Raw genomic sequence first — 27,207 nt, 5'->3', positions numbered from 1 at the left:
TATGGGTTCAGGATTGTTTTTATTTTCAGAGCCTGCAACAGTTGGTCACCCACGCGAGCTAAGCTGGTACAGTCCGAAGGCCATCCCACCTCCCTTTCCAGGCATCCAACCAACAGAATCCCTACCAACAAGATTAGAGACCAACTGAGAAGTGTCTCAATGTGTGGTGAGAGGGGGAAGAGGCCTTTCTCTTTCTTCCTGTTCCCTTCCTCCCCCACTGACTTTTTTCTAACAAGATTGTTTTATAGCCAAATACAACTCAAACCCATAAGAACAGCAACAAACCATCTCCTGTACCACGGCTTCCCTCCCTACCTCCAGAGGAGGAAGGGAAGTAAAAGGGGAGACTGGCTCTTGTGTTTAAGAAAAAGTTGGCTACACCCCAGTGGAACAAAGATGGCGACGAGGCTGGTGCCTGGGGGTAGGGGGGTGGGACATGAGCAGGGACCAAACAGGCCTGTCCAGAATCAGCCAAGTCAGCCCCAGCTGACTTGAGACTGTTCCTTTGAAACCCCCATTTCCACAGGGCTAGATGAGGGGGCAACTAGTGACGATCCATCACTCCCTGTCCCTCAAATTCAAACATGATAAACTCAGAAAGTTTTACCTTCAAAATCCACCACGCTGCCTCCTGAGAACCACATTCGGTATCGTCATCTGTATGCACCCATGCCCCTCTCCTAACGCCCAGGACTTCCAGTCCCTCTCTTCACCCTTGGGTGGCCCAGCCAACACTGATTTGATACTCCCTGACTCATACGATGACTATTTTTAGAAAACCAAAAGCTATTCAAGAGTATCAGAGTAACATTAGACACTGAGCATACACTCCTGTCCCCTATCCCGCAGAGAACCCCCACGCTGCCCTCCCCCCCACTCTAGGACACCTACACTACCACACTCCGACAATGACCTGGGGGTGGCCCAATGGAACTACCTGAAGTGCTTTCCTGACTGGGACTCCTGTACCAGCCAGCATCACAGGGAACCGGGGTGGGCAAGAGCAGGGTCACCCCCTCCCACATACACATTGATCTCAGTGGCCTTCGAGGTAGGTCTGGGAGGTTTAGCTTATGTCCTGTAGTCAAGTCTGAGTCCAGTGCCCACTCCTACTGGTACCTCAGTCCTTGGCTTTAAATAGCAGCAGCCCCAGTACCACAGTGCCTCCTGGGGGTGACAGAGCTCCTAGGTCTGTCCCTCGACACATGTTTGCCTCTTCTCTCCCATCTTTTTTTTTTTTTTAAAAGCAGAGGTAGTCCCTGGGATGATAAAACCCTACCCAGAATGGCAGTATTATGACTTAAAGAAGCAGTTAAATAAAAGTCTCCAGGATTTAAAAAAAAATATTAAAGTGATTGATGAAGTTGAATAAATTAAAGATACGGGTTATCCCACTGAGACCGTTCCCTTCCCAGGCTGTCTTTGGTATCTGACCAGCAGTATTTCTGCTTCCGTGACTTCTCTCTCACTCTCCGACGCCTCCCCTCCGAGAGGACAGTGCCCCGTAAGGCCCCAGGTGGTCTGTCCAACACCAGGGGGTGGTCGGGGGGGTGAGAAGTCAGAACTTCCTGACTCGGTGCTCGGAACGGTGCTGTGGCCAGTGACAGCCTTGGCAGCCAGTCCCGAGGCAGAAGGAGAACGTCTTACAGGGACAGAAGAGGCTCCCAGCCTGGGAGCGCAGAAGCAGGGGTAAGGCGAACCAGCCCCGGTCCTCTCTCCGCACGCTGCGCACACGGCTGGCCCCTTCGCTCACGTTTCTCTGCAGCGAAGAGGGAAGGGGGGAGGCACGGAGGGAAGCTCAGGCTGCTGTAGTCCGGCGTGGCCACCCTCACAGCTTCTTCAGACGGCTGTACATCTCCCTTTTGCTCTTCTCCCCTGCCCAGGTCCGGCTCTTGGTGCGGAACTTCTTCAGGTCTTCTTTGAAGTCCTCGTGGTGCATGGGGCGGTAGCTGGGGGGCTCACAGTGAGACTGCAGAGGGGAGAGGACGAGATGAGGGGCCCCCGCCTCACAGCTCCCCCCACGTGCAAGGCTGGGAGCAGCGCCCACTGGGTAGCACGTTTCAGGGCCCGTCTCTGTGCAGGGCAGATCTCTAGACGAGACACAGCCATGCCCACCAGACAGATCGGACCGTCCAAGCTGCGTGAGGGGGCACTACGCCCTCCCGAGACTCCCCCTTACCTGGCATTTCAGGAAGAACTCCTTGTACCCGCCCTTCAGGACATACAGCTCAGGGTAGTGGAGTTTGGGATACTCGTTACCAAGCCGATCTCTCTCTCTCACGTATCGGCACCTACAAAGAAAGCAGGCCAAAGCGAGGTGAGCCGTTGCAACGCAGAGAACATGACACAATGCAGCAAGCGCGGCGGGGCGGTGCGGTGCGAACACTCCTCACACAGCTTCCCAGTCTCCCGGTCATTTGTGCAAACAGTCAGTGTTGAGCTGTGCGTTCCTGGCCACACGGGATCTCTAGGAAGAGTTCCCAGGTGGTGGGAGGGAGACAGTCTCTCCCCAATGGTCCTTCCTCCGAGTTAAACAGCCCTACCAGCGGGCCCCTGCCCAGCGTCCTCCCTGCCCCCAGGGGACTGACATGGAGCTGCCCACATGGGAGTGACAGCCTCAGAGCCAGCTCCCCACTGCAGTCTCCGCTCTTGGCACATCCACGACCGGGGTCCCTCCCTTACTTCCTGTGTAAGCCGGCTGCCTTCTTCCTGTGGCTTTTAAAGAGGCTGAGCTGGCTCCTGCCTCAGGACGCCTCCTTGCACCCTCTGCCTGGACTGAATTGTGAAGATCTTACTAACACCCTCACCCGGCCTTGGCTCCTGAGCTCCCGATCCCGGGTACCAAAGCCAAGTCCTCCCAGGGGCCCACAACGTGGTACCCCACCACCGCCGCTCCCCCCCTCTCCCCACTCGGCCACTTCTGCCACCTTGCCGTTCCTCCAACGTGCTGGGGGCAAACAGTTCTCATCTTATTTGTCTCCGAAGCACCTTCTAACACACTGAGTAGCTGACTTATTTTTTATTGTTTGTCTTTTCTGCCCACCCAGAAACGCAAGCTCCGTGAAGGTCAAGAGTTTTTGCTCTCCTACGTTTTGCTGTTCCCTGCAGTGCCCAGAACACCTTCTAGCAGGCGAGAGGCAACAGGACCTGTCGAGTGAATGAGTAATCCCACTCGTGAAGGAACAGAGTCCTTGCTGAAATCCTGCCTCTTCCTGTGACCAGTTTTGTGCCAAGTTCAGGGTAGGTCCCTGTCCTGGGGAAGGAGGTGGGGAGACAAGTTCCTGCTATGGGTGCACGTGGGCCAGTGAGGCAGAAACAGCAGCGCTGCTGAAGCATATGCAGGCAAAGGGCCCTTTTTTTTTTCCTTTGAAGATTTTTTTTTTTTTTTTTTTACGTGGGGGCATCTGGGCAGCTCAGTCAGTTAAGCATCTCCCTTCGACTCAGGTCATGATCTCAGGGTCCTGGGATCAAGCTCTGTGTGGGGCTCCCTGCTCAGCGGGGAATTGGCTTTTCCCTCCACCTCCTCCCCACTCCTGCGCATGCTCTCTCTCTCAATTAAATAAATTTAATTTTAAATTAAACAATTTTTAAACAATTTTTTTAAAAGAGATTTGAGTGTGTGTGTGGTGTTGGGGGTGGGGTGGTGGCAGAGGGAGGGAGGGAATCACAAGCAGACTCCCTGCTGAGCACAGAGCCCAAAGCTGGGGACCATGACTTGAGCCAAAATGAAGAGTTGGGACTTTTAACGGACTCACCCCCCAGGTGTCCCCAGTGGCCTGACTTTTGCCCCCACCCCCTCTCCAGCTGTCCCCCTGTTCTCCCAGTACAGACCACACTAGCATCCGAGACAGGGCCAGGCTGGAGAAGGCCCAAAGCCCTTGGCAACAGAAACTGCTAGGTCAGACCTATAAAAAGCCACACTCAAGGAAGCTGTTCATCAAATCAAATGACTGTTTAATAGATAAGAATTTGGGAAAACAATTGCTACACATGAATTTGAACTTTCACAAAGCCAACATTTGCATGCATGCAGGCGAGGGTATGGAAATGACTCAGGAGGTGTGATAGGGTGCTCAGTGTGCTGACGTCTGCCCCGAGCACAAGCCATCCCCGGCCACATCCCCCCAGTTACGCGGGCCCACGCCCCAGAGCCCAACTGCACGCAACACTCACATGCGAGGACCTCGCTCAGAAGAGAACTCGCAGTGGAACACGACAATGACGCGCTTGCCGTCAGTAGGTACGATGGGCTTCTTGAGTAAGAAGTCCTCGACCTCCTCCTCCATGTGCAAGTTCACCGCACCCTGTGGAGGCACCAGAGACCTTTGGCATCCGTACGCATCACACTTGCCAATAAGGATTCTGGGAGAGTCATCTTTAATTGGGTACCTCATATTCTGTTACGGCTACAGTGGACATGACTGGTATTTATGGATTCAGGACTTTCGAAAGCCACTGAGACCGTGGCAAACACTCACGTACTGAATGTACCCCTTTACTGTATAATAAAATATACACTATTTTATTGGTTAAAAGATTAAGCTGGCACAAACAGTCACTTTCTTCCTGGGAAACTGTGTCACAACACCCGCCCTCCACCTGCGGCTTAATTCCATTACAGACTTAGAGGCATCACTAAGCCTGTCATAGACGGAAATACGTCCCCAGAGACTGGCTTCTGGTCAGGAGCCTTGGCATGCTCAGGCCTGGCTTAGCAATCAGTGGGTACAACCTAGAAACACCCTGGATGGTGCCAGTGTGAGGCCTAGGACAGCGAGCATCTGCGGCAGTGCGGTGAGCAGTGCAGGCCAGGCAACGTTCTTCAGTGCCTCAGGAATCGAGGCCTCTTTCAAAAATTCGCATAACCAGCATGCGAGCTAATAAGCAGCCAGGTGTCACACCCCACCCCCCGCTTTATTTTACTTTTTATTTATTTTTTAAGTAGGCTCCATGCCCAGTGTTGAGCCCTATTCAGGGCTTGAACTCACAACCCTAGGATCAAGAGTTGGAGGACGCTTAACCAACTAAGCCACCCACACACCCTGACCATCCTGCCACCTAAAAAAAAAAAAAAAAAAAAAAAAAAATCCCACATCCGTGGGGTGCCTGGGTGGCTCAGTCTTAAGTGTCTGCCTTCAGCTCAGGTCATGATCCCAGGGTCCTGGGACTGAGGCGGGCACCTGGCTCCCTGCTCAGCGGGGAGTCTATTGCCCTCTCTCACTCTTGTCTCTCAAATGCATAAATAAAATCATAAAAATAAATAAATAAATAGATAGATAAATAAAATCACAGATCCTGTCAGGGCTCCTTCTATGCCTCCCACAACAGCAGGGCTCACCAGCAAGTCTCGGGAACATACCTTGATGTGGCCTCCCTCATACTCATACGGGTACCGGCAGTCGATGATGACAAACTCTTTAATGAGGTTGGCAAACTTGCCGTTTAAAACAGATGCCATCTGTGGACAGAAAACCCAGGAGAATCAACTGGAGCTACCAGGAACAGCTAGATGCAAATACCCCATGGGTGGCAGGATCCAAAAAGACGACTTACAATTTCTGGAGAGATGTATTTTAAATCCTGATGCTTCCCAGCAACTGTATGAAAGAGATAACCCTGGGGGCGGGGGGGGGGGGGGGGGGAAGAAAAGATACTTAGTAAATCTCAAAAGGCCTATAAATGCAACATTTACACTGCTAGCCTGCCTGGGAAGAGGCAGCTTTATACAGAAACCTTAAATAGTACAGGCAGGTTACTCGTCTAGGCACTTTGTCAACATCCTGACATCGCATGGTTGCTCATACCTAAAAGGCTATTATCCTTCTTCTCATGTGTAAAGCTGGGCACTCTATCTGAGGTTAGCTAGCTAGTAAACCAGACAGATGTCAATACAGAAACCTCAGGTAATTTCCTTCCTCCTCCTTGTCAGGAACCTTCATCTCAGTAGCCAGATTGGCAGGAACATGGTGCTGGGCATTGGAGATGGGAAAAATGAGACCTGGCCTGGCCTTGAGGGGAAAGACAGGCACATCGGCAAGTACTCATTAGGGCAATTCGCTGAATCAAGAGCTCACCTGTCCCCATCGCCATGTGTAAGGTCATTATGGCAAATATAACCAACAGCTTCAATTCAAATGGAAGGTTCCATCAACGGGGACACACCCAGTAGTATCTGCTTGCTCTTCCCTTCAGACAGAATTGTCTCCTATTTTTAATCCCCTTACAGGTCCCTATTCCTTCAAAACCTGAAACATGGCCCAGACCCGTTCCCTCCCCAGTCTTCTAGCTGGGACAAGCTGTCTTCATTTCTCCCAGTCTGCTTACACTGCCCTGACCTTCACTTCCTTCTACTCTGCAGTCCACTGTCCACGGCACAGCAAGTCTTACCACATGAGAAGTGTTTTGAGGGAAGGGACTGGGTCTCATACTGGAATCTTTGCTTAATACGTAACAGTGAGTGCTTCAACAAATGCTAGCTAACTGATGAGTAAGAAATTGATCTGGTAGCCTTCACATCCTTGTGGCTGAACCAGCCGTACCTTCTCTGTCCCACCCTTGTATTTCACGGCAACCCAAAGCCGCCAAGTCCTCCACTCAGTAAATCCGTATGTATCAGGCCTCAGATCTTCCTCCACACTTCCCTGAGGCCCTTCTCCCTCAAAGACTATGCTTCTCTGCACAACAGAGAAATTTGTAACCTTAGGATTTTCTAAGATAACCTTTTGATACACAGTCATATAGTGAGGCTACGGGTTTATTCTTGCTTCTTTGCACTTTACTGCATTACTGTTTTTATAATCAGAAACACAGTTCCCAAGGAGCCTGGCCTTTGGGTTGGAGTCGAGGTGGCTGGTTGGTGGCTTCCTACTTTGTCTGATCAGTACTGGTAAGGTTGACAGTGCCAGAGAGAGCAAGATACATCAGATTATGAGACTGTTTCCTTACCTTCAAAAACTTCAAACTCTGTCCCCTTGATCTCAGGGTTGTAAGTTCAAGCCCCATGTAGAGTGTCCCCAAATGCCCTTTTGGGGGCATTGCAAGAGCCACCCCAGGGAGGAAGAAAGGCTGAGGGGGGTTCTAGGAAACACCCCTAAGTCCAAATCACATAGCCAGAGCTCCTTGCATCTGTTTAGAATTACCTTGGAGAAGTCTCCTATAAGGTCCCTTGGGTCATTATCCAAAATGTTCTCAATGGTGCCCTTTGGGGAAGATACCAAGGATAAAGACTGATGTAGAATCTGTAACAAATCAAAGGTGGAAAATGAGGCCAGGGTTCCGAATAGGACTTTTGAAAACATTCACCTAGAATATGTCACCAGGAGAGTGACATATAAATGTCTATATTTAGCAAATAAAATATTTTCCTTATTTGATTGAATCTAGACTGAAAAAGATAATGTGGGTCACTGACTAGGTCTATTATTTCAGTGTCTAACTCCAATGTCCTGAAACTAAGATTTTTTCTTCCCTTTTTAAATTTTTAAAAATTTTTAGAAGATTTATTTGAGAGAGAGAGAGCGTGTGTGTGCACAAGGAGAAGCAGCAGGCAGAGGGAGAGGGAGAAGCAGGTTCCCACCGAGCAGAGCCCAATGTGGGCCTTAATCCCAGAATCCTGGGATCATGATCTGGGTGGAAGGCAGCCACTTAACTGAGCCACCCAGGTGCTCCTCCCTGCCTTTTTAAAAAAGGGAAATTAAAATTAAGGCCAAGTCTAAATAAATATTTTTTAGTTCTCTACAACTGAGAAGCTCTAGAGGTACAATGAGCATTCCTAAAGGATATTGCGGTCTCTAAATACTCTTTCCCACTAAAAGAAACCAGGGTTTGAGGGTGCCTGGCTGGTCAGTCAGTGGAGGTGTGACTCTTGATCTCAGGGTTGTAAGTTCAAGGCCCATGTAGAGTGTAGAGATTACTTAAAAATAAAATCTTAAAAAGAAAAGAAAGCAGGGCTTTTTGAAGAAGCAGTTGACTCCAGGTTGGGACAAGAAATGTACAAGATAAACCTGGAATGCCTTCTGATAGTAGCAAGGAAGTTACCAGACTAGTCAGGCTGTGTCAAAAGGGCTAGTCATGGGGAGGTAAGAATTTCTTAAGCAGGACACAAAAACCACTGAACAGAGATAAGACTGATGAACTGAAATACATTTAAAAATCAAGAAATTCTGTTCATCAAAAGAACAGTATTAAGAGAAACGGCAAGCCAGAGTGGGAAGATATATAATTTGTCAATACTATACAGCAATAAAAAAAAAGGCAGGGTAAGGGAGGACCCAACCATGGATATGATATACAACAAATGATTCTCACAATAATAATGCTGAACAAGAGAATCCAGACTTAAATGAATACATACAGTAGGACCCCAAGGATACAAGGTTCAAACATGGGCAAAACTTGGCCACATTGGCAGAGCTCGGATCAATGTTACTGAGGGGAAGCACAGGAGGGGCTCTGGGTGGCTGCCGGGGCTCCTTCTTACGTCATGATTGGGTGTTTATGGGGAACATTCACTTCAAAGAGATCCAGCATTCATTCTGTCTTTCCCAAGGGTGACCAAAGAGTTTGATGCGCAGAAGTTTCTCTTTGTGGGAACATTCTGCCAATAAAGGACGAGTGATGGAACTGCAGGATTGGTTTCTGAAACCTTTGTTAAAGAATCCTAGGCAATAATCATCAATGGCTGCCCAGTGGTGGGCCGCCTGATCGAAGTAAACGAATCACCCAGGAAACAAATGGAACCGCAATCTGATTAAGCCTTCCCAGGGTTTAGGTGTACGGGTGATCCAGAGGATAGAAGACAAAGTCAGAATATCCCACAGGACTGGGAACTTCTACAGGACAACTGGCCTGAGTTCTTCAACCAATAAATTTCAAGAAAGAAACAAAAAGATGGAGCCCAGGGGCCCAAATAATAAGAGACCTAGCGACTAACTGCAAGGCACAGACCTAACTTCAACCTAGATTGGAACAAATAAACTGGAAACGCATTTAGGGCACAATTAATTATAAATGACACCGGGGCATCTGGGTGGCTTCGTTGGTTAAGCATCTGACCTGATTTCAGCTCAGATCAAAATCTCAGGATCATGAGACCCAACCCCACGGCAGGCTCCTTGCTGGGTGTGGAGCCTGCCTAAGATTATCTCTTCCTCTCGTCTGTCCCCTACTCTTTCTCTATTAAAAACAAACAAACAAACTTAGAAATGATATTAAGATTATAAAAAGATAAATCCCAAGTATAGCAAAGAGTATTGATAGACACATACACTAGAAGCTTCCTGGAAGGCAATTTGTTGGCATGTATAAAATGCAAAGTATCATAAATGTTCCTGCCCTTTAGTCTAGAATTCTGTTTCTTTTTTTGAGGGGGGGGTACAGAGGGAGAGGGAGAGAGACTCTTAAGCAGGCACCATGTACACTGTAGAGCCCAACATGGGGGCTCCACCTCACGACCCTGAGATCACGACCTGGGCTGAAATTAAGAGTCAGGCACTTAACCAACTGAGCCACCGAGGTACCCCTAGAAATCCATTTTTTTTTTTTAAAGATTTTATTTATTTATTTGACAGAGAGAGATCACAAGTAGGCAGAGAGGCAGGCAGAGAGAGAGAGGAGGAAGCAGGCTCCCTGCTGAGCAGAGAGCTTGATGCGGAACTCGATCCCAGGACCCTGAGATCATGACCCGAGCCAAAGGCAGCAGCTCAACCCACTGAGCCACCCAGGCACCCTAGAATTCCACTTTTAATAAAAAAAAGTAAAATGCAGGGCGCCTGGGTGGCTCCATTGTTAAGCACCTGCCTTAGGCTTGGGTCATCATCCCTGGGCCATAGGATGGAGCCCCGAATCAGGCTCCCTGATTGGCAGGAAGCCTGCTTCTTTCTCTCCCACTCCCCCTGCTTGTATTCCCTCTCTCGCTCTCTCTCTGTGTCAAATAAACAAATTAAATAAATAAATAAATAAGAAAAAAGAGAAAGAAAGATGCTCATCAAGTATTAGGTAACCAAAGCCAATTATAAAATAGGAGATAGCAGGCCTAGGTAGTTTTAATGGCTGTCATCTAGCTGATTTTTTTTTTTTTTAAAGATTTTTATATATTTATTTGAGGGTAAAGAGAGAGAGCACAAGCTGGGGGGAGAGGCAGGAGAGGGAGGAGCAAAATCCCTGCTGAGCAGAGAGCCTGATGTGGGGCTCAATCCCAGACCTATAGGTGTTTCAACCTATAGAAAGTTCATGATATATTATTAATAGAGAAAGTTCCAAAGTAACAGGAAAACAAACCATAACCAACTATGAGCAAACCATGAGAAGTTAGAGAATTCGATATGCTGAACTTGACACCAAAGAAGATACATATTGTTTGGAGCATAGGTAAACTTTTATATTTTAGAGGCACCTGGATGGCTCAGTGCGTTAAGCATCTGCGTTTGGCTTGGGTCACAATCTCAGGGTCCTGGGATGGAGCCCCGCATCAGGCTCTCTGCTTAGTGGGGAGCCTGCCTCTCTGCCTATTGTGATCTCACTCTCTCTGTTAAATAAATAAATAAAATCTTTAAAAACAATTAAACTTTTATTAGGCCATGACAGGTCTGAATTAAAAGAAAACAATGGAACCAGAATACTTAGAAAATACTGAAAAACACTACACCGTTGTGAAACAAACTTAAAATAACAGGTAATTTGTAGATCCAAGTAGACCAGAAGACAGTGATGTAGCAAACTCAAAGCAGTAAGAAACCATAAGGAAAGTCTGTTCTCCCTAGCCAAAGGACTAAGAAAAGGGCCGCCTATCAAGGCAGAAAACTAAGACAATACCACCACTGTAGGCAACGCCAAGGGAAAACTGATGGCCCAACACCAGGCCCAGTCAGAAGCAGGGAGCTAACTTGTTCAGCCCTTGCCCAACTGTAATGAAATGCCCAGTCTCCATTCCACTGGAACGGTATCAGCAGAGCCCCTGTGGGGACCCTGAACCCCCACTCTGCCCAATAATAATGAGGCTTAACCCCATCCAGTATGTCAAGGGAGGCTGTGTTGGGGGAACCTGAACTTCCACCCCTATCATCCCCGCAGTTATCACAGGCCTAAAACAGAACATTTACATAGACCCCAGTCTTATAATACCCAAATACACAGGATACAATAGAAAGATCACTTGCCATAGCAAGAACCAGGAAGATCTCAATTTGAATAGGAAAAGACAATCAACCGAACCCACCACCACAACTTGGATGCTGGAATTATCTGGCAAGGATTTTAAAGCAGCCATCCTAAAAATGCTTCAGTAGCCAACTGGGAACATGCTTGAAACACATGGAAAACAGTAAGTCTTGGCAAAGAAAAAGAACTAAATGGAAATTTCAGAATTGAAAAATACAGTATCATGCTCCTTGAACGAAGAGGCACTTGCCAGACCAACCTCCTGGGGCTTCTCTGGACTGGCTGCCTCCTCAGGACCAGCCCCAGCCATGCTCTTTCTCCGCTTTGTATTTGCGGGCAGGTGCTCCTCTTGAGATCGATCTGGTCTTTTTAACACGGACCGGGTGACAGAGCTACACGTGGATGAAGAGTCAAACAGCTTGCATCGATTGCCCTAGAGAGGAAACAAAAGAGACCCATCTTCCATTAAAACCTGCTCACTTGAGGGGCAGCTGGGTGGCTCCGTTGGTTAGGCAGCCGACTCTGGGTTTCAGCTCAGGTCATGGTCTCAGGGTCCTGGAATCGACTAGAGTCAGGCTCCGCATGGACCCTGAGCACAGAGACTCCTGAGCACGGAGTCTGCTTCAGGATTATCTCCCCCTCTGCCTCTCCCTCCCTGGAGCTCTCCCTAAAAAAAATAAATCTTAAAACCCAAACCAAACAAAAACCCCTGTTCATTTGGGACGGTAAAGAAGATGGGTCATGAGCTTGCTGGGAGGAAACAGACACGGTCCCTTCCTCTAGTCCCAGTGACTGCTGGAGGACTGGGCACATAGTAGCCACTGAGTACCTGATGCCTACGGAACAGGAACACGAACAGGAACACGTATACAGCTGACAGGATACGGACATAAGACAATCAGCTCTCCAAAGCTGTCTACACAAAGTCCCAAAGATCAAATCACTGTTACCTTCCAGCTAGGAACACATTTTTTTTGGTTTGCTTCCTCCCCACTGTTTGTTAACCTGCACCTTGCTCTCAACTGGTTTTAATACCCCACCTAAATCCAGAAAAGGTATGAAGTTGCTAGATCATGCTAGAAAACAGGGCCAATGAGGTGTTAAGATAGTGCTAAGGGTGTACGTTTGTAAGGAACAGGGATGTGCAGAGGAGCACATCTGAAACTGTGTTCAGAAGTCCTCTAGAGAGGCACCTGGGTGGCTCAGTGGCTTGAGCCTCTGCCTTCGGCTCATGTCATGATCTCAGGGTCCTGGGATCGAGCTCCGCACTGGGCTCTCTGCTCAGTGGGGAGTCTACTTCCCCACTCTCTCTGTCTGCCGCTCTGCCTACTTGTGCTCTTTGTCTGTCAAATAAATAAATTAATTAAATCTAAAAAATATATATATTAATTAAGGAAAAAAAAAATAGTCCTCTTGACCTGGTCTTTCTAAGACGAATTTTCCAGAGTCCTGGGGCAGCCACTCTGACCAGTGGTAGGGGCAGTCTGAACTCATGTGTCTGTTCATGACTCAGTATGCCCTGGCTTGGCTTTCCCTTCCATGCACAATCTACTTTCATACCCCAGTAAACCACTCCTTTCCAAGTTGATACTATAATTGTGATGCATCCTTGAAATGTTCCAGTTAATCCCTAGCAGAGTGTGCCACTCCCAAACCAACTTTCTCTGAGACCAAGACTATTCCTAAAAAATCTATTCCATATTAAAGGAATGTTTTCTGAAAAGCGAGACCAGAGTTCTTTTTTATTTGTTTGTTTTTTAACCTAGAATTGCTGAAAGCATTTTGGGGGAAGAGGATCACTGCCTTCAACAGTCTCAGGGGGAACTGTGAACAACCCCCAGGGCCCAAACCACATTTCCAACACAGCCCAGCAACTGAAAGTCTGCAGTAAGTGTCCTTACAAGGCAAGTCCTCGCTGTGAAGGGCCCCAGAATGCTATTGGTTAAAAATCTAATTAAAGAATAACAAGGGGAAAAAAAAAAAAAAAAAAAAAAAAAAGAATAACAAGGGGCGCCTGGGTGGCTCAGTGGGTTAAAGCCTCTGCCTTTGGACAGGTCATGATCCCAGTGTCCTGGGATTGAGCCCTGCATCAGACTCTCTGCTTGGCAGGGAGCCTGCTTCCTCCCCTCTCTCTGCCTACTTGTGATCTGTCAAATAAATAAATAAATAAATAAACAAACAAATCTTTAAAACAAAACAAAAAAACCACCACCAACAAAGAACTGATAGACATTTCCTAAGCTTCCTCACTCTGTACACAATTTACATCTTTCAAAGGGACCTAGTAAATTTAGTCAGAGCATTTGTACTGGGATAGCCCACTAGCAATGCTTATAATTTTTAAGTGATTTTAAGGGTATAGTTCATTTGTCCCATATTGATAGTTCAAGGGCAATGCTAGTTTAAAAATGTAAGGATACCAATTTATATTATACCTAAGTGCATGGGGCTCTCACTTTGTGCTGTGACAGTATCTAATTTTCACCAAGCGTTTGCAAAATAGTTGAGAATGTATCCCTGTGCAGGTATAGCCTCGCTTCTAGCTTTGTTTGAAAGTATCCCTGATGGAAACAGAAGTCTATAGGCAATATACTGATAGAAAGTCTGTGAGTTACCAAACAAGTTGCCAAACAAGTGCTGTGCTAGATGATATGGAACATAAATACACAAGAAAGCTCAAAAAATACTTGAAAAGGATTGGGAAAAAAGGGGGGCAAATCGTCTTTAGACTAAAGCCTTCATACTTGGAAAAGTCTTTTTCCGACTACCTGGATGTTAAGAGCAGGCAACAAATGTGACCCTTCCCCTTATCAAGACTCCTTGTTTTACAAGCTGGGAAACATGCCGACAGATGAAATGATCTCTCAAGGTCTCCATTTGTGGGTCTAAACCCAGATCCCTAGGTCCTGTTGTTCCACTTGACCTTTGGTTGTACTCACCTAAGCTGACATAATTGAGGGCACAGTGCTACCATCCCAAATGCTACGGAGAAGATGGCAGACATCAAGCTCTATGCACAAGGTACTTAAACACAAAAACACCCAACAAAACTGAGGATTTTTTTTAAGAATGTCTCTCCCACTGACAACTTTGGTGCCATTGTCAAGACTTCCCCTTTACCACTATTTACCCCTAAATACCACTTGTTCCTAATTTAGGATTCCTTCAACTATTCCCTCCTCTCCCTGTAAATCAGAAAAAGTCTGGAGCACTTTGCCAAATAGTCACAACCAGCGCCTAAGTAACCTGTTTGTAACTGACCCCTCCTCCCTTCCAGTTAAGGGTCACTCTCAGATTTTGACGTCCCTGGGGAAATCCGTCCAACCCCCTTAGACTGGCAGACGAGTGATACCCATTCACCACCTCACCCCTGCCCACCACACGTCCCCATTCCCCCCCTTCTCAGGGCCATGTGCTTTTCCCCAGATGAACTCTCTTTCATGAATTAACACATCCTGTCCCCCAGCAAGTTCCTACACAGCCTGAGACCTTGAGCAAATGTGCCCTCCCTGTGGGATCGGCTCCTGACTTACTCACAGCACTCAGGTGGTGGCTCACAGCTTATGGCTCTTCCTAGGGGCATGGACGTTCTTGCCCGTGAAGAGTCCACAAGGCCCACCCATTCGATGGGCTACACGTGGCCACACATACAGGGTAAGCTACTGTCTGCTTCCCCACGGGGGCTCCAGAACTCCATGGCTACTGTGTGACAGAGACGTGCAAAAATAATTCATTCCTTGCTGTCGTCTTACTGTTGAAAGGGTGAAGTTTTAAAATGGGAGCTGAATCAAACAAAGGTGTAGCTGAGGATGACAGCGGGGCAAACCCTATGTGGGACAAGATGATGACACACAAGCTATACAAGCTCTAACAATGGCCTACTAAGGACACCGGCTAGAAGGGAAGTCTCAGTGTGAAAGCACAGGCCGAGTTCACCCACTGACACCTCAAACTCCTTGCTGAAGCCAATGTTGGAGACTGCCACAGCAAGCCACCTGCCCCTTCTCAAACTCAGAGCACCTTTCTGAGCAGGTAAAGCAGAGGGCCAGAGGGGGTTCTGCTCTGCAGAGGTGGGACACAGAGCTTCATGGGCCACTTTCGGACCCCACACCAATGAAGAAGCCATCCAAGGATGTGCCTCTATCCCTAACAGTTGTAAGCAAATGCCTGGCTGGGTCCGAGGCAAGTCTAACTTGACCTAGGCAAAAGAAACACAAGTATCTGTCCTAAATATGAGCTGTGAGTGAGTCTATACAGGAGAAACGGAAAAACATAAAAATGATATAAAACTTCAGTTATCTACGAGTAATACTCTCAGCACTTCTAAGCTCCAAAATAATCTGAAACTCCACGTGGAAAATACCTGTAGTAAAACAGAATCTTTGAGCAGAAAACGTTTGTTCCAAACGTTTGGCAGTGTTTGTGCAAATGTTGAAAAGCATGGACAAAACAATCAAGCAAACCTAAGAAAGAGGAGAGCCAGAGACTTAGGGAGTACAGACCTAAGAGGAGAGCCAGCTCCGCACGTAGGTGTGCTCCTCAGCTCCTGGGGGACATCCTGGGTTTTGAGGCCAACCAAGGCCTGGGCCTATGAACTCAGCCTCATTCAGGGCCAATCCCTAGACTACCTGGCCCAGCACCCACAGCTGAGAACACAAATATGCCTTCCACCACGATCACTTATGAGGGGTTCAATTTAGCAGACATTTTCCTGAAATCTTAAACTAGAAAGTAAGAGAGGTCAGAGTTGAACAGAAGAGACATTAACACACACACGACATTAACTTGACCAAAAAAGGTTGGGATAAACGAAAAATTATAAAATAAGAACTAGTGTGTATATATCCCAGCCAGACTTCCTCACACACCAATAAGGAAACAAAGAAACAAAAGAGAACAAAGAAACAGGGTGCTTTACACCAGAGAACATCAGTGACCAGTCAAGGGAAAGGCCCACAGACCGAAAGACAGAATCAAATGCAACTATTTCTGATCCCTGTGGTGATGTGGGCAGAAGGATTAGTTTTCCATTTAGTCTAGTCCACTATGTCCCAGAGGTCTAATTACTCAAGTCTCTCTCCAGACACTCAGGAACAACTTACAAGGTTTGTCGTTCTTCTCATGACAAGGGGAGCTGTCCAGAGACTCGACATGCACGATGGGGTTTCTTCATCATTCTAAAAGAGAAAAACTATTATAAAGATCCAGCAGAGGGATGCCTGGGTGGCTCAGTTGGTTAAGCAGCTGCCTTCGGCTCAGGTCATGATCCCAGCATCCTGGGATCGAGTCCCACATCGGGCTCCTTGCTCAGCAGGGAGCCTGCTTCTCCCTCTGCCTCTGCCTGCCATTCTGTCTGCCTGTGCTTGCTTTCTCCCCTTCTCTCTCTCTGATAAATAAATAAATAAATAAATCTTTAAAAAAAAAAAAAGATCCAGCAGAGCCTAACAGTTTAAAGGCATTAGGTGTGACTCTGCCTGAGAAGCATCAGATAGGCCTGGAGAGGAAGCCTCAACGTTCGCTCCTCTTTCCCATTGCCCAGTATGTTAAGGTCAGAAGAGCATCACATTTCGCAATTCGGACACCTGAACATGTAGCTAAAACCACCCCAAGCTAAAAAACCAAGGATTTGTGAGGAGGTAGTTTCTAGCTCTCCAGCTTTACACCAGCTTGTCCTACACCTTCTTGTTCCCAGTTTCTTGTACAAAAAAGACTGTCAGCTCCTTCAGGGTAAGAAGGATCCTCCCGGTGTCTTCTTTTGAACTGTCCCACTTCCACCTCAGATTTAACTAGACTAGGAGCAGAGTCTCTATAAAGAACAAAATATCAGCCACCCAAAGCCCTGGAGAACTGCAGTTCTTTCTCACGACTTCCCCAGCGTACTCAGTGGAATGGGTAGGAACACACGTGCGCGCACACACACACACACCTTCAGATTCTCTCCGTCAAGAAGGTCCATGAAGCCATCATCCTCATCAGACAAAGTGGCTGTCACAGGGGACTGGGGCATAAAAAGAGGGACGAAATTCCCGGGCTCGCTGCCATCTCTTTCGTTGGAGGAAAGCTGGAAGACAGAATTCACATCTTGTAAATGACTGATCACATTGGATTCCCTTGGATGGGTCACTAGATTTTATGAGGAAAACATACTGTATTTATTAGAAGTAAAATTGTAGTAGCTACTAGTTAAAAGAAAATGCAGCCCAAGATGACAAAGGATTTGATATCTACAGTCCTGAGCAGCATCAGGCCTGGAAGTCTTCAAAAAAACCTCTTCCCAGAAACAATTAACCTTACAGTGGAGTTGGGGAGAGCCTCTAGCAAAGGGCAAGGCTTGCTTTATCAGAGGACTGTAATCCGTGAAGTGGGTTGTGATACAACAGGATAACCGGCTGCAAGGAGGAAGGTGACAGATACATTCTCTGCCCACAGAACTGCCTAGAGAATGCCTATGTGACCCTAGCTCTGATGGGGTTGCAGGGAGAGGAAAGGGTGGCCTGGTTCTACAAAGTCTATCCTAGTCCGTTAGACTTGGAATTTGAATGACAAGTACTGTTTTTAACTGAGGAATTACTGTGTACTGGGCACTATGATATCATCTTAAGTGTTCAGTTCCATTGAAACCTCACAACACACTGAGGGGAGTTACTCCTCCTCTACTTATTTAACAAATCAGGAAATCAATGCTTAAGAGAGGTTACCAAGATCACATGGCTCACCCATTTGACTCCAAAGCCCAAGCTTCTCTCCCCACTACATTCTCTCCTAGGAGAGAACTATTCCTGGAGTAAAAATGAGGTATTTTACCAGGTGACCCTATGTTGTTCTCTGGGGGGTAGCCCCCATCTTAAAACTACTATATATTTAATATAGGAAATTTAGACAGATGGCTCGTAAGTCTACCATCTAGAGATAAACATTACTGGGGCACCTCGGTGGTTCAGTCGGTTAAGGGTCTCCCTTCAGCTTGGGTCATGATGTTGGGGTCCTGGGATCGAGTCCCGCATCGGGCTCTCTGCTCAAGCAGGGAGCCTGCTTCCCTCTCTCTCTCTCTGCCTGCCTCTCCGACTACTTATGATTTCTCTCTGTCAAATAAATAAATAAATAAATCTTTAAAAAAAAAAATTTACAATACCAGTATTTGTGACCTAAGTTCTGGGATCCCTAGTGCACACGTGATACAGCAAATGATGGACATGTCACCTATAATTAGGGGTGACCAGGTGACCACAATAAACCCCGATGTAGTAGTCTTCAAGGGCACACTAAAGAGATTTAGTTTTGGACACGCAGTACTTAAAAGAATTACTGTGTAGTTGGGAATCAGTAGATTTTGTTAAATCCTGGTCTTCTATTTATGTGTCCTTTGGCAAATCACCCAACCTCCCTGACCTCCCTGACCAGACTTTTCCCAATCCGTAAAAGGGGTTAACTCCAGCTACTTCACAGGCTTATGAAGATTTAAAGACCAGAACATATATATAGAAGTGCTTTGTGCATATGCTAGACAGAGTAACAATACTGGACCTGGACCTGACAGCACAAGCCAGACTGGAAAGCTGTATTTTCACATGCCAAGTTCCCAGGAAAACCCGGAAACCAAATGCGGTCATTTCGTTGGCCCTCTCTAGCTTCAGCTGTCAGATTGCAGCAGCAACTTTGGAAGCAGTGACACCTCAGTCTTGCAAAGAAATAACCCTGGCGTAGGTGGCCCCCAATACTGTCAAGTAGCCCATAGGGAGTGGGTTTACCAGAATCCCTAATAGTTCTCAATAAACCACCTTTGGAAGAAGCCAAGTGCTATCTCTGAACAAAACCACTCTGGGAGTATCTCTTAGCTCTCAGGAAGCACTATGAAAGAGCAAGTTTTAAGACCTATAATCCCACCGTACACACATTTAGAAGAATGACCCAGAATGCCCCATTCTCCCAGAATTGACAAGGTCAAATATTTCTTGCCAAGTTCAATATTCCAAACATACCATTTCTCACTCTGCTTCTGCCTGTCTGCTCTCCAGACACAGCAAAAACACCAAAAAATGTGAGTCTAGTTTCAAATGACCAAGTCAAGGTAAAGACAACAAGAGCTACTGTAGTGTCTCTGACTCCAGGTTAAAGAGGATGCTTTAATTCTGTTCCCATCAGGAACTCCCCTGTGAAGGCCGGGCACATACCATCCGAGCTGGGGCAGAGTTCTGCCTCTGTGTGAAGAGATCTTTACTCTCCTCAAGTCCATGAGAATGCAGGCAGCCACGAGATGCCGGTCTTATTGGCTTCTTAAACTCAAAGGCTTCCTGCAAGACAGTAGAGTCAAGACATCTTCCACTGTCCATGAAAACCAGGGCCTTGGCTGTTGCTTGGGTGAGACGATCAGGGGAGCAGGCACCGCTCGCCTTTGTAACTGTCTCCAAACTAAGGGTTTACCTGTTTCTGAGCTTAACTTCAACACTGGATCTGTGTCACCAAGAATTTCACAGACTCTGTCAACAGCTAACTTCTAAGGCAGCATTTTTATCTCACCACAAAGACTATTTCCTGACAAAAACATAAATACCAGCCATGTATACAAAACACTGAGTTAATAAGCTACATCAAATCGACAACTTCTAAGCTAAAGCAAAGTGTTTCAGTATAATTGCCTGTGAATGGGAGCCAAAACTTCTCACTCTAGATTTGTTTGAGGATTTTCTATTTCCCACCTTCTTCCTACCAAGAGGAGTTAATTATTTTCCACTTAACAGTTTTTGTACTCCATACTCAAAGCAATGGAAAATTAAGAAAACTACTGTTTTACTCAAGAATACGAATGATTCACGTATGTTGAGTGAAAGCCAGAAGTGACAGAATACATTCTGTATGATTCCATCTACTTCAAGTCTGAAAGCACTTATAAACCCCCACTTAAAAGAGCCACTTCACTTGTGGTGAGCGCTCAGAGCAGTAACAGCTAGTATCACAGAGTATTTATATGCCAACACAGCACTCAGAACTTTCTGTGCATTAACTCAGAGAACCATCACCGATCACCCCCATTTTACAGATGAGGAAAGCAAGGCCTTACAGGTTAAGTGATGTGCCTAAGCTCACAAGAGCTCTTTAACTACCATCTATACTGTTTCCCTTCAGAACAAAGTTCCAAGCAGGCAACCCTGGGAAAAGACAAGTTCAGGGGAAAATCAGGCATCAGTACACCTTTCTTGCGTCCAGTAGAAGGCTATATATATATATATATATATCTCCCTCTCTATATATACACATACACAGGCCAAGGCAGTGCTCCAAGCACTTGAGGCAGGAACTCACTCACTTCTGTATTCTCCCTCCAAACCACTCCCAAGTGGCTAAGGGAATTACTGGGAGAATTTACGGAGGCAGAAGGTTTTACATAAAGTCTGGAAGATGATAAGAATCACTTACTGTGGCATTTTAGCGGGTAATGGAAGAGGAGGAAATCGACATGGGGATATAGTGAGGATGAAAGCTGATGAAAGTTCAGCCAAGTCACTGAACTGTTTTGGGTGCTTACTCTGTGCAAGGCACCTGGCAGGTGTGAGAAAAGCCAGGCCGGGGTGTTCTTGGCCTTTTGGATGGTGCACCACAAGCTCACCCTCTAAGCTGCCAGTTTAGTTACTCTGTAATTCCCAGAGACTTGTTGGCCCTGTTCTTGCAATACTGCCAAGAAGCCTTTTCCTAAGCTTACAACTCATCCCAGGTGAGCACAAAGAGGCAGGGCCTGGGCAGACCCTTCTGGAAAAAAGTATTCATGGTGTAATTACTCCTAAGAGCTACCATTTCAGCAAATCCTCCCAGCTGGGAACCATTTTAAATATTTTATATATTTTATCTTACTTAATTCCATAATGTCCTACAAGTTTTGCTACTCCTATCTTACAAAGAAATGAAGAGGCCTAAAAAGAAGTAAGGGGGGGGTGCCTGGATGGCTCAGTCAGTTAAGCATCTGCCTTTGGGTTGGGTCATGATCCCAGGGTCCTGGGATCAAGCCCTGTGTTAGGCTCTTTGCGGGAACCTGCTGCTCCCTCTCCCTCCTGCTCCCCGTGCTTGTGCTGTCAAATAAATAGATAAAATCTTTTCTAAAAGGTGGGGGAGGGTGCCTGGGTGGCTCAGTTGGTTAAGCATCTGTCTTCAGCTCAGGTCATGATCCCAAGGTCCTGGGATCGAGCCCCATGCCTGACATCGGGCTCCCTGCTCAGCAGGAAGCCTGCTTCTGCTTCTCCCTCTCCCACTCCCCCTGCTTGCGTCCCCTCTCTCTGTCAAATAAATAAATAAAATCTTAAAAAAAAAAGAGAGAGAGAGTGCGGTCAGGGCCGCACAGCTAATAAGCAAGATTCAAACGCAGGTGTCTCTGACTACAAAGACCATGCATGGCTTTGGTGGTAAAGGTCTAGTCTCCCAGAAAGGAGCCTAGCCATACTATGTAAGCCACTGACACTTGTGGCTTTACCTCTATCCTAGGTTAGTACACTGGTGACACTCACATTTTCCTTGTTCTCATCCTGGTCCATCAGATGAAAGACATCATGGTCAAGAGAATCAGAATGGCTCCTCTTCAGAGCTGGGCTACATCCCAAGAGCTTCTGCTGTCAAAATGAAAAAAAGACATTAGGGTACATGACAATGCAATGAAACTCAGGTTCAAAAGAAAAACAAAAATGGCAGTGGAGGGGGTGGGGTAGCTTCTTACAAACTGCAGGGGTTAACCCAGAAATGTGGCCAGGGTTTCACCTTGCCACAACATGAGATAGAAGATCCCGCTACACAGCTTCCCACCTAACTACACAAGGTTGGTCTATAGCCCTCTCAGCAGAGATTTAGGGTGCCAAATAAACCCCAAAACATCATCTGCGAAAAAAAAAGAATACTTCCTGCATCTAACTGGTTAGATACTGTTAGAACTGAAAGGTGAGAGGCTCCTGGGTAGCTCAGTGGGTTAAAGCCTCTGCCTTCAGCTCAGGTCATGGTCTCAGGGTCCTGGGATCAAGCCCCACATCAGGCTCTCTGCTCATCAGGGAGCCTGCTTCCTCCCCCACTCTCTGCCTGCTTCTCTGACTACTTGTGATCTCTATCAAATAAATAAATAAAATCTTAAGGAAAAAAAAAAAAAAAGAACTGAAAGGTGACGTTGTTTAGGTGTTTGGAGTGCTTACAAGACTAAGGAAAAGCAGGTTTTGCTGTCTAAATTAAGTTCTACCATCAAGGTCATGCTGATAACTAAGGAGACAGATAATATGAATTAGCTCGAAATAAACAAGGGAACTTACAGGCAGGAAACTTATTCTCCTCATGGGGTTTTCAAGGCTGCAAAGAAATCAGAAGACAAACAATGAGAATAAAACAAGAGAGAGGTATTCACATTAGCAGATACAGTGTCTAGTCTATAGTCTGGGGAGGGGGCAGTCAAACATCCCCATTTTAAGCAAAATGGAAGAACAGACTTCTGAGGCTGTCTGTCCTGTTCTCACAAGCACCCCCAACATTACTGAGCTTCTAGGTAAAAAAAGCAAGCCTAGGTCTTCTCTTAAAACTCACATTTCTCTTTAAGTCTCTGATGCCAGAGGGTGAAGTAAAGGTTTGGGCAAGACTTGAAGAGAACACCACAAATTACAGTGAAATAAAAGATGGGAAGTCCTAAAATTTGCTGACACAAACAACTCATTCTCTAAAGGCACCAGACTTATTTGCAGGATCCACAAGTCTTACTGGGGGCAGCTAAATCCAGGTCTCTCATCCAGAGCACAAAGAATTTCAATAAAACATTAGTAAGAGGAGTCTTTCCTAAGTATAAACTTTTAAAACCAGTGAATACATACTTTTCTTTACTGTCCAAGGGCCCAGGAGAATCCAGACAGAAGCCTGTGGGAAATAAGAAAACCTCAGGAAATAATACACGAAACACCATCTTGTCATTAAATAAAGCAAAAATACTACTAGTACTGCTTCTTTAAGCCATCAGTCAAGACTCATGGCTTGGACTTCTGCCGGAATTATAGTGGCATCACTATTTGACTGTCAAAAACTTCCTCTCTGCACAAGTCTTAATACTTCCATAGTATATTTGCCAATCCCATTGTCCTTCTTGCAAACACCATCAAACAAATAGGATGTGAGAACTGAACATAATCTTTTAAGAACTAGTTGGTTATTCAGACAGAGATTATCCAGGTAACTTTTTGTTGAGTTCTGACAATGGAAAGAATAGGTACCAGCTTTCTGGAGGAGTTTTGACTTCAAATATTTTATCTTGTCAGAGCGTATGTGTAATCTGAGGGCTTGGAAAAATAAATACATTTTTTTTTTTTTTAAAGATTTTATTTATTTGACAGACAGAGATCACAAGTAGATGGAGAGGCAGGCAGAGAGAGAGAGAGAAGCAGGCTCCCTGCTGAGCAGAGAGCCCGATGCGGGACTCGATCCCAGGACCCTGAGATCATGACCTGAGCCGAAGGCAGCGGCTTAACCCACTGAGCCACCCAGGCGCCCCTGGAAAAATACATTTATCAGGCCTATCACAAGCCAAGTCTTCACTGCCTTTAACAAAATAAGACCAAGTAAGGTGCTCATCTCATCAAAGAGAGCAAGGTGTAGGAGACACTGCTCTCAGGATGGCCCAGACCCACCAACGTCTGCTCTAGCCTACACCTTTCCTCACGATAGCCACATAACTGCAGAAGTCAAGTGCTAGCTCTGGTATTCTCATTTGCCACGCTGCTGCAAGTAAGCATCCTATCCCTCATTCTTTTTTTTTTTTTTTTTAATTTATTTATTTGACAGAGAGATCACAAGTAGGCAGAGAGGCAGGCAGAGAGAGAGGAGGAAGCAGGCTCCCCGCTGAGCAGAGAGCCCGATGCGGGGCTCGAACCCAGGACCCTGGGATCATGACCCGAGCCGAAGGCAGAGGCTTTAACCCACTGAGCCATCCAGGCACCCCAGCTATCTCTCATTCTTAAGAAGGCTACATTTTAAGATCTTTGCTCTTGCAGTTCCCTAACCTAAAGCATCGGTGTAAATACAATCATGAATTTATGAATTAGAATAAAACGCACTGGCCCGTTTCCTCCATAGCAGGCTCGCTGAAACAATCATTTGACTCTGCATTTCAACTGATATGCTTTTCTGGTCTTGGTGTTATGGTTCATTTTACCCAGCTACTCAACCTCAAGATCAAGCACACACCACCTCTCCATGCATACCCTGGACACTTGTTTCCTCCATAAACTACCACACGGCCTTCTTTGTCCTGTTTTACCAGTGTTTGTCACGGAATCCCAGGACTCTTGTTTACTATCACAACTAGGCACCACTCTCCATTCCTCGGTGAAGTGCACGTTACAAGAAACTCCAAGTCTTGATCCCCATGTAGCAAATACATAATAAATGTTGGAAGACTAAAGGAATACCTGAATCGGTTGACTCGGAGGAGCCCATTCTCTGCAGACTGCTGTTTCTCACCTCCAGTGGCTGTTCATATTCACTGAAAGCAAGAGAAAGAATTTTCTATAAATTTCTAAAACATAATGACAAGGTTATATACAGGAGACAGGCCATGAGGTTAGCAAGTATCCAGACTGCTCTCAACCACCTCCTTCTAAGGCCACACCACAGCCCCATTTTGCTACCCAAAACACCCAGTTAGCACTTGAATATAAAAGATGAGCAGGGAGTGGGTAGGCATGGCCTGGGCAAAACTGTAGACAAGAGGACCACCATGCTGGAGTATTTCCTGAAGTGAGAGCATGTGTTCTAGGTACCTGCTAGGATGAAAGGTGAATCAGACAAGTTCCTGCTTTTCAGAGGCTGGAAAACGTACCAAGACCTGTGCTTACAGAGACAATGGGACGTCCAAAACCGAAGGAGAGCAGCTCCACCACAAACACCGTGGGATGCGTATTTTGCCATAAGGAAAAGCCCAGGGAGCGTTTTTGGATGGAAAGCTGAATAAAAAGGCCTGGCCATAAGAAAGCGGGGTGGACATCACGAATGTGCACGGGGTGAGGAACTGTGATGATTTTGCACATACGCCAGGAAAGAAAATGCCATGTCTCTCTGTAGAGAAGGAACAAAGCTAAGATCCTTCGAGATGGTTCAGCAAAGGATGGAAGTGAGCGCCTGGAAGGGTCCGCTTTGCCCTCGTGGGGGTAGATTACAAAGAGCTTCCTGGGATTGGGACAGAAAAAAAGTACAAAGCAGTCTAAAAGGGGAGGCCAAGGTGGGGAACCCAGGCCGACCCCACCCCCTACCGGGCCCGGCTCGGGGCTGAGGGCAGCCCTGGAGGGTCCGAACGGCCTCTCCCGCCCCACGTTCCGCCTGTGGGGGGAGGGTGCACATGGCGGGCCCCAGCTCAGCCGGGCGACGGACAGGTCTCGTCCCGCTCTCGGCCCGTTTCCCAGCCGGACCCCCACCCCCACCCCGAGAGCCGGCTGGAAGTCCAGCGGCCTGCGGCTCCGCTCGCCAGACCCTCCTCACCTGCCCAGCCCCTGCAGCTGGTCCATGGTGACCGTCAGGTTGGTGACAGGCGACAGACCCCCAGAGGCTGGCGCGCCGAACAGCGCTTTCACGACGGGCTGCGGCGCGGGAGGGGTGCTGCAGGCGAAGAGCAGGCGGCGGCGGTGCGGGGGCTCCGGGCCCAGTTCCATGGCGGCGCCCGGCCTCCCAGGGCTCCCGCTCTCTCTTCCTCCGCCTCTGCCTCCGCCTCTGTCCGCCCGCCCGGCCCCGCCCCGCCGGCACCGGCCTCGGCCGCGCGCCCCGCCGCGGGCGCCCGCGGGTCAAACACAAACACAACCCCGCGGTTCAGGGACGCGGCTGCCGCGGGCAAGCGGCGCGGACGGGCGGGTGTCCAAACCCGGCAGGCGCCAGCGACATGCACGGGTGATTCCCCCGCACCCCGCGAGGCCAGCGGGCGGGCGGGCGCCGGCAACCTGAAGATTAAATCCAAACAAACGCGTCCGGTCGAGAAGAGAGAGCGGCCAGGGCCACAAGGCAACGGCCTGGGCTCACACTGTCTTCGCTTTTCTCTCTCTTTTTTTTTTTTGCCCGAACCCGGGGTCGCGGAGCAACAAGTGGACCTTCACCTCCCTTCCGGGCTGTCGCTGCTGAGGTGGCCTTTCGCGGTAATAGCTTCTCACTAGGGACCTCCGCTGCCCCGCCCCCCTTTCCTAGTTGGCGCCAAACGGAATCCACCAATCAGCAAGCAACTTCTCCTCCTCGCACCCGAATGGCAGCTACGCTGGGCCAATGAGAGGAGAAGAAGGAAGAGGCTCTCGTGGCTCGGCGAGGTCACCCGCTCTCCCTAAGGGGCGGGGCCTAGAGAAGGCCGGAGCAGATCCAAATGAGGGGGCTCAGAGGTCAATGAAAACTCCCAGCGGAACCTGCGAGACGCGGGTAGAGCGGCGAGACCTCTCTTGCCCCGTTGCATGCTGGGAAGCGTAGTTCGCAGCCCGCACGGCCGTCCAGGCACCTTCCTACCCACTGTGGGCACCGCTGCAGGGCCCCTTCCGGGAGGTCCACACACGGAGAGGACATGAGCCTGGAGAGAGCCGTCCCGGCCACTGGGGGCCGGCCCGAGCCCAGCCTTGGTCTGACCTATAACCATGAGGTACTGTAGGCCCCTTTCTTCCCCGGGGCCTCCAGGCCCCAATTTTGTAACTGAATGACCCAAGGACTGGACTCTGCGTCTTGAACTCCAGGCCCCCAAAGCGAAGCACGTCACACTCTTGCGGTGCTGGTCACGAACTGACCACACAGACTTGAATCCTACTATACAGGCTGCTGGACTCCGCATTCATTGCTTACCTACATTTTAAGTTCACACTGTATTTTTTCAGAATCATTTCCTTCGTTTCTACCCTTTCTTACCCTTTTGGGTGCTCCAAGATAGCAATGCCATAAATACAATAATAGCCAACACTTATATAGTGTTTATGTGCCAGACACTGTTCCAAGTGTTTATCTGTACTAATTCATTTAATCCTTACAACACTGTGGGGTCACCTCCACCCATTTTGGAGGTGACCGTATTTATTTTTATATCTCCTGCCT

General features: G+C 47.6%; 1 protein-coding gene across 5 annotated transcripts; it reads right to left on the bottom strand.

Annotated features, from left to right (window-relative positions):
* Window positions 1–25,945, bottom strand: CDC25A (cell division cycle 25A). 5 transcript variants are annotated; one of them, XM_082704347.1, is made up of 15 exons: window positions 25,636–25,945; window positions 24,570–24,643; window positions 22,983–23,025; window positions 22,434–22,470; window positions 21,651–21,752; window positions 19,329–19,448; window positions 17,084–17,218; window positions 16,260–16,334; window positions 11,417–11,590; window positions 7,140–7,238; window positions 5,554–5,616; window positions 5,360–5,458; window positions 4,174–4,304; window positions 2,180–2,291; window positions 1–1,969 (listed from the first exon to the last, which is right to left on the bottom strand). In XM_082704347.1, the coding sequence occupies exons 1-15, from the start codon at window positions 25,803–25,805 to the stop codon at window positions 1,829–1,831; spliced, it is 1,575 nt and encodes a 524-aa protein (XP_082560473.1). In that variant the 5' UTR covers window positions 25,806–25,945; the 3' UTR covers window positions 1–1,828. The 5 variants fall into 5 exon arrangements, with proteins under 5 accessions (XP_082560473.1, XP_082560474.1, XP_082560475.1 ...); XM_082704348.1 differs by having other exon boundaries at window positions 21,651–21,749; XM_082704349.1 differs by lacking the exon at window positions 19,329–19,448.
* Between the last annotated feature and the right edge of the window lie 1,262 nt (window positions 25,946–27,207).

The sequence above is a fragment of the Mustela nivalis genome, assembly GCF_964662115.1.
Source record: "Mustela nivalis genome assembly, chromosome: 1".
Classification (NCBI taxonomy): domain Eukaryota; kingdom Metazoa; phylum Chordata; class Mammalia; order Carnivora; family Mustelidae; genus Mustela; species Mustela nivalis.
This window is presented reverse-complemented; position numbering and strand designations above follow the sequence as displayed.